Source organism: Gallinula chloropus, assembly GCF_964237585.1.
Source record: "Gallinula chloropus genome assembly, chromosome: 1".
NCBI lineage: Eukaryota > Metazoa > Chordata > Aves > Gruiformes > Rallidae > Gallinula > Gallinula chloropus.
The window spans coordinates 23826981-23839236 of record NC_140085.1 but is presented as its reverse complement, the minus strand read 5'-3'; the positions used below and the strand labels follow the sequence as shown (position 1 = coordinate 23839236).

The following is a 12256-nucleotide window of genomic DNA, read 5'->3' as shown; positions in this document are numbered from 1 at the left end:
GCCCCCGGCCCACGCCGCTCCCGCGCTGCACCGACAGGGGGAGCCGTGCGCCCCGCCGGTGCGGACTACAGCTCCCGGCATGCAACGCAGCGCTACAGCGCATGCCTGCCTGCCTCTGCCTGCCTGCCATAGGGGGCTAGAAGGGATCCCCGTCCGGCGGGGCTGACGGGGGAGGGGGCCTCGTTTGCGTCGACTCTCCGCCGCCGGCGGTCGAGGCGGCTCAAGCCTGGCGCTGCTCCCGCCGCGCGGGCACTGTTTATGGTGGCCCTACCCGTAACTTTTTGCTTCTCTTTCGGACCCGGGGACGCGGCGGGTTGCCGCTACCGGAAGCGCCAGTTGCCATAGCAACCGTCTCCCCCGTAAACATCCCAGGTGCCCCGGAAGCGATCGGGGCTGGCGTTCCGTGTGCGGATTGTCCTTCTCGTTCCTGGACGCGGCCGCGCCGGCTGCGGCACACGTGGCCTCGGCGTTAAACGTTTATGGCTCATTCGTTAAAAAAACCAGTGAGAAGCGTGCCCGTTAAACCCCTCCGCGGGAACGATTGGCCAAGCGCTTCTCCGCCCGGCCAATCAGCGCTGGCCACGCTCTGTCCGCAGGAAACCGCACATGGAAAGCCACGATTGGCGGCGACAGCCGCAGGCTCCTCCCTTCCAAGCTTCGCATTGGCCATGTATTTGGCGTGGTACGCGCCAATTGGCCAAGCGCGGCGCGACTCCCCCCTCCCTTCAGCGGCCCGCGTTGATAAGGCGAAGGGGGAGGGCCGCGGCCGCTCTAGCGGGCTCGGTGGTGGGGGCTGCGGCCGGCGGCGGGCTTCGGAGCGCGGGGCCGAGGCGCTGGGGGGCCGTTCTTGTCTGCAACCGCAGCGCACTTCGCCATGAAGCCGGTGTGGGGGCTCGCCCTGGCGTGCACGTTGCTCCTGGCCGGTAAGTGCCTGTGGGCTTCTAGAAGCTTCTGTCGGGCGGGTGTGGGGTGTGTCGGGGTTTCGGCCGAGAGCAGCTTTCCCTACCCGTTCCCCTCGGCGCCGGCCTTCCTCCCCGCTTTGCCAGCCTACGGGGTCTCTTGGCGTCTGGGTTGTGGGGAGGACCCCTCCTTCGTCCCTGTCCCCGCTTGCCTCAGGGGAGGCGTGCCGAGGTGGTGGTGGCCTCCCCCCTTCCTCTCCCCGGGCTGCTGCAGGCGCTGTCCTCTAGGGAGCGGGGTGGGGGGGCGGAGGGGGCGGTACGTCTGAGGCGACTCATGGCGCCCTCAGGGGCGGAGGGTGGATGAGAAGGGGTGGTGGGGGGGGGAGGGTTGTCCGTCCCCATTCCCCATCGCTTCTCTCTTCGCTTGGGCTGAACTTTGGTCGGGGAGGGCCAGGGCTGAGCCCGAACCCGTGGGGAGGGTTAAGCGCAGAATTTCGGTAACGTGTGGTTGGGATTACCCTCAGACCCTGGAATATCTTGTTTCTCTAGTATCGGTCAGAGCTGATGAGGTGGATGTGGACGGGACCGTGGAAGATGACTTGGGTAAAAGCAGAGAAGGGTCTCGAACAGACGATGAAGTTGTTCAGAGGTTAGTATCCGGCCTTCTGGCGAAGCTATTGCTGGAATGTTAAGGCTTTATTATTTTTTTTTTTTAAATATCTGCAGCCTCAGAACTAGAGGAGAAGGGTAAATGCCATTCAAGAGAGATTATTTAGGTGGGAGGAACAAAAAATACTTCCTGTGAGGTATGCCACATACTGAGCACTTCAGTGGTTTTAACATAATGAAATTGTTTCCTGAATTTTCTTTTTAGTATTAGCTACTCTTACACATATCTCATATGACTGTAACTTCGGAGCTATGTTGATGATTAAGGATCTTACTATTCTTTTAACTAAACTAACGCTGCTTTTACTAGAAAATAAAATTAGCGGTGGTGTAGGTGGTCAAAGCTACTTTATGGGCTTTCGTTGTCTCAACAGAGAGGAAGAAGCTATCCAGCTAGATGGCCTAAATGCATCCCAGATCAAAGAAATCAGAGAAAAATCTGAGAAGTTTGCCTTTCAAGCAGAAGTGAACAGGATGATGAAGCTCATTATCAATTCTTTATATAAAAATAAAGAGGTTAGTGCTTTTCTTGTTACAGTGTGTTAGAACTGTTAGTGTGTTCTGGAATTTCTGACTCTTGGTTTCTATTTCAGATTTTCCTGAGGGAGCTTATTTCAAATGCTTCAGATGCTTTAGACAAGATACGGTTAATATCGTTAACGGATGAAAATGCCCTTGCTGGTAACGAGGAACTTACAGTCAAAATCAAGGTAAGAAGCATTAGGGATCATCTTTTACTGAGGAGTGGTGGGAAGAATGTGAAGAAAATGTAGTGCAACATTAATTTCTTTTTGCATAATACTGGTGCAAATACAAACTAGGACCACATCAGGACAGTTGCAGTTAACTTTTTCAAAGACTACTGTTCTCTTAATGGTGAAAATACATTGCCCATTCTACAGAGTAACAGAAGTATTAAAATACTTTGAAGGCAGGTCTTCCTCACTCCTGTAGCTACAGCAGGTTCAGCTTATTGTGGCCAAGCATATTTGAATCACTGCTCTTCTATGGCAGTGTATTACACTTTAAGATTCAAAGTGAAGTCAAACTGCATGTTTCTTTTTTTTTTTCAGTGTGATAAAGAGAAGAACATGCTTCACGTTACAGATACGGGTATTGGCATGACAAAAGAGGAGCTAGTTAAAAACCTGGGTACAATTGCAAAGTCTGGTACAAGCGAATTCTTAAACAAGATGACTGAAATGCAGGATGATAGCCAGTCAACATCCGAGTTAATTGGCCAGTTTGGTGTTGGCTTTTATTCTGCTTTCTTGGTAGCAGACAGAGTTATCGTCACATCAAAGCATAACAATGATACTCAACATATTTGGGAGTCAGATTCCAATGAGTTCTCTGTGATTGATGACCCAAGAGGAAACACTCTAGGACGTGGTACAACCATCACGTAAGTACTATGCCTCTTTGGATTCAGAGGAAAAGTTGTGTGGGTACATCTTGCTCATTGGATTACGTGGGTGACTTCAACCTTGTCACTCTTACATTGTTTGATTCTTGTAATACAGATGTTTCCAATTTAATAGAAACATGCAAACTATGAACTGCATCCAAAATGAATGTGGAGTGTTAATGTAGTTATTGCTTACCATTCCATTAGATGAACTAAGAAAACTTGAGAATCTTGAGGATTAGCTGTTGGCAGGTAATTCCAAGATGGGTAAGCTGCCTGCAGACTTAGTTCCTCAACACAATTGTGGCCCATCACAACCCATATCAGGGCTCTGGAGCTTCCTCTTGGAAACTGACTGCTGTTTGTATACCAGCGAGACAGGTCTGATGCAATCTTAAACTGGAGATAGCTTGACAGTCCCAATTTTCATTGATTGCTTTGATGAACAAGTAAATTTATTTGATTTGGGCTTAGAGAACATATTCCTGAAGAAGACACTTACTACAGGAAAGTTCATCTCAGTGCTGTAGTTCTGAGTAAACCCAGTGACAGTGTAGCAAGGTCTGATAAGTACTGCTGTTATTTGAGGTTGCTGCTTCTGGGTGTTCTGCCCCAATTGTTGAAAAATCCCCACTGCAGATCAGTGGGTATTGTATTTTTTGATACTTATGGGTGAATTAGTAAAGCCTGCTGGCATAAATGCAAATCTCTACAGTTGCAACAGCAGCAAAATGCATCTCTTCCTGTAGAACTATTTTAGAATACTTGTAAGGCAATTTGATTGAAAATCTTTTGTTCTTTTTCTTTAGCCTTGTCTTGAAGGAGGAGGCTTCTGATTATCTTGAACTGGATACTGTTAAAAATCTAGTAAAGAAATACTCCCAGTTCATAAACTTCCCCATCTATGTTTGGAGCAGCAAGGTAAGTATATTTCACTGAGCACTGCATAGTATGAGCTTTGGTTGTGAAAACTGTCTGGCCAAATGGCTCAGGAAGGATGAGAGCATAGTATAGAGTTTCTCTAAAATTGTTCCATTCTTCAGTCTTCTGACTAGAATTTGACTAGTTATTCTTAGAAAGTTACTGTGTTGCTGTCGTGGTTTCACCCTGGCTGAGAGCCGAGATCTACGCAGCTGCCTGCTCCTTAAAGGAAAAGAGCAGGGAAAAGGGAGGGGGGGGGGGAGAGGTGAGAGGTAAGGGAAGGGAAAAGGAAGAGGCAAATAACCCCAAAACCAAGAAATTAAGAGGCCCGTGGGTTGGGATAAGGATAGTTTACTAAGATAACAGAAAGATACAATGTAACAATACTAACAGGACTTCAGAGCAAAAATATATGAAGCTGTTGATACACAATGCAGTTTCTCACCAAACCACACAACTCAGGCCGTGCCACCCAGAGCCGTCCCAGAACCCGACCGTCCCCCAAGAACCGCGTGTCCCGGAGCCGCACTAGGCCTTCCTCCCGTCAGCCCCCCGATATCCTGGGCAGGACGTAATTGGCGTGGAATACTCTCTTTGGTCAGCTCAGTCACTTGTCCTGGCTTTGCCCCTCCTTTCTCATGAAGAGCTGAGAAAGTCCTTGACTGTCTGACAGCAACTAGAAACATCAGGGTGTTATCAGCACTGCTTTCATTTTAACTCCCAAACACAGCATTCCATCCACTGTTACAAATGAATTTAATTCCATCCTGACCAAAACCAGGACAGTTGCTAATATCACAGATTTTAAAGAATTTAGTTTAACTTTGACTCCACTTAACCAAATGAGCAAGACTGCTCTTAATTACTAAGAAAGATCATTCTTCTGCAGGCTTTGGTAAGATCTCAAGTAGGGCCATGGATAGGTGCCCTTCTGAAAACAGGGTATTATCTTAACTTTTAGGCTTGTTCTGGTGTTTTCTTGGTGTGGCACTAACTTAAGATGACTCAAGTCTCTGATAAGCATTGCGTGTAAAGCTATGGAGAAACTTAAATTGAGTACAGTGACTGCCCAGCATGTTGGAAAAAAGCACATACGCACTAAATGCAACTCAAGAAGCATACCTAGCTACAGAGAAATGCTTGTGGTGGCCAAATAAGAGAGGAAGCTATTTGGGATAATACTAGAAGCTAGTTGGTAGGAAACAAAGCAGTTCCAGTCCTCACTTTCAATTGTCTCTTTAGACCGAGACAGTTGAAGAACCTGTTGAAGAAGAGGAAGCCAAGGAGAAAGAAGAAACAGATGATGATGAAGCTGCAGTTGAAGAGGAGGAGGAAGAAAAGAAACCAAAAACTAAGAAGGTAAGCTTTATTCATACTTGGGGGTTTGGTGCAGGTTTCTGGTTTGTCTCCAGCTGACAGCTAAGCCCTGTACGGCTACTCTCTCCTGCAGTGGCGTGGGGGAGAGAATCAAAAGGGTAAAAATAGACCTTTTGGACTGAGAAAGTCTAATAGATAAGTAAAATCTGCACATGCAAACCAAACAACAAATTCCATTGCCACTTCCCATCGTCAGGCAGGTGCTCAGCCATCTACAGGAAAGCAGTGCTCCACACCTAATGGTTACTTCAGAAGACAAATGTCATTGCTCTAAACATCCCCCCCCCTTCCTCCTTTTCTCCCAGCTTTATATGATGAACATGATGTAATAGGGTATGGGAAATCCCTTTGGCCAGTTCGGGTCGGCTGTTCTGGCTGTGAACCCCCAGCCATCTCACTGACAGGGCAGTATGAGAAGTTGAAAAGGCCTGGGCTCAGTGTAGGTGCTGTTGAGCAGTGTCAGAAACATCATCCCTGTGCTACCACCAGTTTTCAGCACAAATCCCAAATGGCCCCATACCAGCCGTGATGGAGAAAAACAACACTGTCCCAGCCCAAACCAGGGCAGTAACTCATGTCAGATTGCTTACCAGTCTTCCAGAGATACACTCCGGTTGTGTGTTACCAAACAGCAATCCTGTGTGAGTGCAGTAGAACATCTTGTCAGTAAAGGAGATGGTAAACAAAATGGCCTTGGTTGAAATTGAGGAGATGATTGACAGTACCCATGTGAAGCAGTGGCCCAGGAACTAATAATAAATACTCGAGTGAACTGCTTGAAATAGTAGTGGACTTCAGTAACCTGACCCGGAGCAGCTTAGATTGCATATACTCTGCTGGAAGGCTTTTTTCAGAATGGCAGTAGAACAGAAATACTCAGTGAATGTGCTAAATGCACACAGGATGCACCATAGTGTAGACTTCAGCTTTGTTTCCCATGTGTTAGGTGAGTTTGTATACTGAGAATATCCCCAGACCTGTGTGCAATAGAGGTGTATTCTTGAGGTGTTATTTAATAATTTAGCCTCAGCGGAGTGTCTCTCACTGACTTGCCCTGAAGTAACAGATGAGTCTCTCTGATGCCACGGTGTTTATATACATAGGTTGAAAAGACTGTCTGGGATTGGGAGCTCATGAATGACATCAAACCAATCTGGCAGAGACCATCCAAAGAAGTTGAAGAAGATGAATACAAAGCTTTTTACAAAACATTTTCTAAGGTAAAATCCGAATTTCGAGATTGTTCCAAAGTGAAAAACATCTTCTGTAGTATCTACTGCTATGTAAAAAAACCTGAGTACTTACAGGATGGGCTGTTTTCTGAAGAACTAATTGGTGTCTGTAGACAGGCTGAATTGCAGAGAGTCTAGAAGGTAGTGCATAATGACTTTCTCTCTGATTAACTCCTTGCTGCCACCCAGTTGTTGAGTGGGCCAAGTTTAAGAAATAGTATGGACTAGCTCATGGAGCTTAAGGGGGTGTTCAAATGTTGATGTGGAAACCTATTTACTCTGAAAGTGTTTATGTTGCACATGGTGAAAAGGAGGAAGATAAGCTTCTAGAAAGAACGTTGTCTTTGTGTGAATGCAGTGCAGTGTGTTACTTGAGAGTCTTACTTTGCTGTCATGGTGTTGGTTACAATTGGGAACTTTACAGTGGTTGACTTCTGAAACATAGAAAACTTAAAAAGCAACCACACAATGAGTAGGTATCAAAGAAGGTTACTTCTGTGAGAGGAACTTCGCTGAATCTGGAGCTTTTGTCTCCATAATAGATTTTAACCAAGTATGATTGGATAGTGCAAGTATTCTACATCTAAACTTAGCTGGCAGACTCAGGTTACTACTGGAAATGTATGAACTTGCTGATGTTTTCCCAATGTCAATTAAAAAATTCTCTTCACAGGAACACGATGATCCAATGGCATATATCCACTTCACTGCTGAAGGGGAAGTAACTTTCAAATCTATCTTGTTTGTTCCTAACTCTGCTCCACGTGGCCTGTTTGATGAATATGGATCCAAAAAAAGTGACTTCATTAAGGTAGGACAAGCAAGTGCATGGGTCTTGTTTCATGTCAAAAAAACCAACCCCAAGCACAAACATAACCTGGCTGCTGTTTTCTCTTGTAATTCAGCTGTATGTTCGAAGGGTTTTCATCACTGATGACTTCCATGACATGATGCCCAAATATCTTAACTTCGTTAAGGGTGTTGTAAGTATTTATAAGACTTACTTGCATTTTTTTAATCTTCAAATGCTGTTACCTATACTCAGGAAGTTTCTTTCTCAATTAGGTGGATTCAGATGATCTTCCTTTGAATGTATCTCGTGAAACACTTCAGCAGCATAAATTGTTGAAGGTAAGGTAATAGATCTTAAAATCCTTCTTTGTAAACCATGTGACACTAGCAAGATTTAGAAAAAATGGCAGCTTGATTTTTTTCATAAAAGGAGTGTGAAAATCAAGTCTAGAAAACCCAAGCATTGGTGTTCTCAGGCAACCACTGTTGCCTTCAAATCGGGAGCATTAATTTACCCTTTGTATCAGGGTTGAACTGAGGATTCTTCCAAATGCCTGTTTTCATGACTCGGTATTGCTGCTTCTTTTAGGTGATCAGAAAGAAACTTGTTCGCAAAACTCTTGACATGATCAAGAAAATTGCAGAAGAAAAATACAACGACACGTTTTGGAAAGAGTTTGGTACTAATGTGAAGCTTGGAGTCATTGAGGATCACTCCAACCGTACACGACTGGCTAAACTTCTTCGCTTCCAGTCTTCTCACCACGAAAGCAACCTCACCAGCCTTGACCAATATGTGGAACGAATGAAAGAGAAGCAAGACAAAATTTATTTCATGGCAGGTGCCAGCAGGAAGGAGGTATGTGACTTGGAGTAAGGAGGGAAGGGGAAAATAATTAAATCTTCTAGTAATAGTACCATAAATACTGTGAACCTTGTTTGTTGTAGATGTGAAGGCTCTGTGCTTCTGTTGCTACTGTTCAGTTTTCCTTGTACCAATACCTGTCAAATAGTACTGCAGGTTGCTGGCACCAATGCATTAACCTGCCATCTGGTCTGTTCTGTTACCTTAGGCTGAGTCCTCACCCTTTGTTGAACGCCTCCTGAAAAAGGGCTATGAAGTGATCTACCTGACGGAGCCTGTAGATGAATACTGTATTCAGGCCCTGCCCGAGTTTGATGGGAAGAGGTTTCAAAATGTAGCAAAAGAAGGGGTTAAGTTTGATGAAAGCGAAAAGTCTAAGGAGAGTCGGGAAGCCTTGGAAAAGGAATTTGAACCACTCTTGAACTGGATGAAAGACAAAGCCCTGAAAGACAAGGTAAAGTGCTGCTAAATGTAATGCTTATTTGGAAATGCTGTCGCACTTGCTACAGCACACCTTTCAGATAGAGTGTAGACTTGCAGCTTCTCTAGCTTTTCCTTGTATAAGCTATTAGCTCTGTGAACTAAAATTAAGGCTTTTTTTGGCAGATTGAAAAAGCTGTGCTATCTCAGCGCTTAACCCAGTCTCCGTGTGCACTTGTGGCTAGTCAGTATGGATGGTCTGGCAACATGGAAAGAATCATGAAGGCTCAGGCTTACCAAACTGGGAAGGATATATCAACAAAGTAAGCTTTCAGTTACCTAGCAGCACATGTGAAATGTAGTTGATTGCCCCACACCTGGTTAAGATGATCCTTTATGTTGTTGGATCACTTGTAATCAAGTTGCCGTTTCCAATTGTAGTTTTACATTGTTATTTCAAAGCTCATCATTAAAGCTTCCTGGTCTATCTGTCTTTTGGTGACAAAAGATGAACTGTCCTAGTAATGTGTAAGCTAGGATTACAGTGGGGCAGGGATGGAACAGACTTGTTACTGTGGCTGTAATTGGGGGTATTCATGGGTTTAAAGATATAGTTGGGTCCTGTACTTCAAAACTCAGTGATGTAACCTCTACTCTTTCAGCTACTATGCTAGCCAAAAGAAGACATTTGAAATTAACCCCAGGCATCCACTGATCAAGGATATGCTGAGGCGAGTGAAGGTAAACAAATACCATAGTGGAATATTCACTACATGGTTGTGTACAACGTAGTTAACAGTTTGTTCTTTAATGTTCTTTGTTCTTCCACATTAGGAAAACGAAGATGACAAAACGGTTTCGGATCTTGCAGTGGTGTTGTTTGAAACTGCAACTCTGAGGTCAGGATATATGTTACCAGACACTAAGGAATATGGCGACAGAATAGAAAGGATGCTTCGTTTAAGCTTAAACATTGACCTGGATGCAAAGGTTAGTTTGCCTTCAGCTTTTGTACAGAAATGGTCTGTACTTCATGCTCATGTCCTCCATTCCACTCTTCTTCTTTCCAGTTCCTTGGGATTCTGCTCTCACTGCATCGCAAATACTGTTCTGTCAACTGGTGGTTGTGTGGGGGTAGATCAGGGGCCAAAGGCGAGTTTGTCCACCTCATTCATGGAGAAATCCATAAGTGGGTATAGATCATATGGGTTCTCTTGGTGCTGTGCAGGAGCTAATGCTGGGGGAAGCATGGGTGTCAGTGCTAAACAGCTTACTTTCTCCTTCAGGTAGCTTGGGGCAAATATTAGGAACCAATAGCAAATGCTTGCAGAGCCTGTACTTGGGTACTTCACAGCTATTTACTATACTAAGCAAATTGAATTGATGTATCCTTCCTACAGGTGGAGGAGGAACCTGAAGAGCCTGAAGATGCAGCTGAGGAGGCAGAGCAGGATGAAGAGGAGGTGGATGCTGATGCTGAAGACAGTGAAACACAGAAGGTAAGGTGTCAAGTTTGCTTTTCTTAGCTGCACCTATGTACAGTTACATCTGTGGTGCTTCATGGCAATGAGCATTCTCCATTTGCCTTTCATGACAATAGTTCTGAGTGAGGCTTTCCAGGGGAGTTGGGGGCAGGACAGGGGGCAGAACTGCAGCACAAATAATACTTCATTCTTTAACAAAACTATATTGTAAGAAGAAAGCACTGGAGATATGTTCAAGGTTGGAGCGAAATTTAACCTTAAGATACTAAAAGGTACTTCTTGGCAAGAAAACAGCAGCAAATTCTCTATAGTGACCTGTTAACTGTTGGATTTCCACAGCTTGTGGGCGATAATGTCAACAAATCAGCTTGCATTGGAAATGTTTGTTTCTAAAGTTAGGAGGTACCCACTGGACCTGCTTTCTTGGGTTGCTTTTAGGAGTCCTGCAAGATGGCATCTAGCACAAATACATAGTTTAGAGATGTACTTCCCTCCTGTTACACGTCAGGTTACTGAAGAATAAATAAGAACAGTGCTTATTGTACTATTTTTTTATTAAATTTGATGCGGTTACCATGGCACTTCCAGAGCAGTACAACCTGCAATAGCAGTGATAGAAAGGAGCAAAGTTCTGTTGTCCTTGTTGGATTAGCACACTGGCAAATTAAGGTTTCTGACACTGGAAGGCAGATGTACTTCCTAGTGCTGCAATCATAGAATAGGGGCATTCACAGCACTTAACACTATCTGAAAGGCAGCTTAAAGTATTAAAGATGACATGGTGTGCTAGATTAACTGCTAATGAGTGGACTGAAGAAACATTTTTTTTTCTCTTAATGGCATGTTAAGCCTTTGCTATCATTTGAACAGAAATTTGATTTATACCTCCTTAAGTCATTGATGCTTTGGAAAGCATCAGCAGTAGTTGGCTTCAGTTCCTCTAGCCTTTTCCACTTGTGAAAAGCAAGATTCTGATTCTCTCTTTTCTCTCCACAGGAATCCACAGATGTGAAAGATGAACTGTAAGCTGCACCCAACTACTGTCCTGCTTTGGGGGGTTAGGGGAAAATGTGAATTAGATTGTTTTGTTTTTTTCCACTGTAAAATGTTGAGGGATGGTATGGGGTTTAAGGGTAAAGGAGGGTTTTTTTAAGTTCACTTTTCTAAAAACATTCCTCATGAATGTAAATTTGTATTATTTAACTGACTTGGTGTAAAATCTTGTCATGTACAAATAAAATGTTCCTGAACACCACTAATGCTTAAGTTTTACATCATAAGCTCATCTTATGGGCTAGCACAAAGAAACAAAGGGCTTCTCTTGAGTGTTCAAAGTCCTTTGTACAACAGGCACTTTGCAGTCCTTCTGCCTTCCCACACCAGCACAGCAGTGCCTAACTGTAGCACAGGCCTGTGGTTGGGTTTTGTGTTAACAAACCTGCTGTCCTGTTTAGCCAAAACATACCTGAGAACTGAGTTGTGATGAACTTGTTGGTCAAAATAAGTGTTAGAAGTATCTGCTGCCATCTTAAAGATGAGATGGGGCATTTAAAAATGGCATTGGAACTGAAGTCTTGCCAGTGTGCACTGGGCTGTGACTTGACTCCACTGTACAAAGTAGGCACCAGATGTGTGAACAGCAAATGGGTGCCTTACTGCTGTGAGCTTGGGTTTGGTAACCCTGCCTTTGACTGGTGCAGCTACAGCAGTCTGGCTGGCTGTGGGGTTTGTTAAAGCATGGATTGCTCTGAGTTACTCCATAGCGATGGTGTTACTGAACTTTACTTTTGTCTGATGTCTCTCTGGTTTGGGAAAGTGCTGGAGAGACTCAATCCAATTAAAGCTAAATCTGTTGCCACTAAATTACAATGTAGACAAGTAGAACTGGAGGCACCACTTCATTACATTACCTTTATGTGGTGGTTGGGTGAAGCACTACACTTTTTCACTAGTGCTGGTATTTGGGAACATCTTCATGGGGCTAGTGAAGTGTTGACACTGAATTGGGTGTTTTACCTTCTGTGGAAGGGCATAGGAATAGTTCTGTACAGTGAATCTATTGAACCACTTTTCTGTTTTGTTTGCAATCCTGTTCCTGAAGCTTGAGTTTTGCAACCTGAAGTTCCCTTAGTTGAGGTCACCAAACACTGCCCTGAAGTGCTTTCCATTTACTGTCAGTAGGTTTCTCT

The 12256-nt window shown here is 44.4% G+C and overlaps 1 protein-coding gene across 1 annotated transcript; it reads left to right on the top strand.

The window, feature by feature from the left end:
- Nucleotides 1-789: 789 nt before the first annotated feature.
- Nucleotides 790-11322, top strand: HSP90B1 (heat shock protein 90 beta family member 1). The gene is made up of 18 exons (XM_084269033.1): nt 790-923; nt 1449-1548; nt 1943-2084; nt 2162-2278; nt 2642-2973; nt 3786-3897; nt 5140-5256; nt 6378-6494; nt 7180-7317; nt 7412-7489; nt 7572-7637; nt 7888-8157; nt 8372-8617; nt 8770-8906; nt 9246-9324; nt 9418-9573; nt 9984-10082; nt 11064-11322. The coding sequence occupies exons 1-18, from the start codon at nt 875-877 to the stop codon at nt 11091-11093; spliced, it is 2385 nt and encodes a 794-aa protein (XP_084125159.1). The 5' UTR covers nt 790-874; the 3' UTR covers nt 11094-11322.
- Nucleotides 11323-12256: the final 934 nt, after the last annotated feature.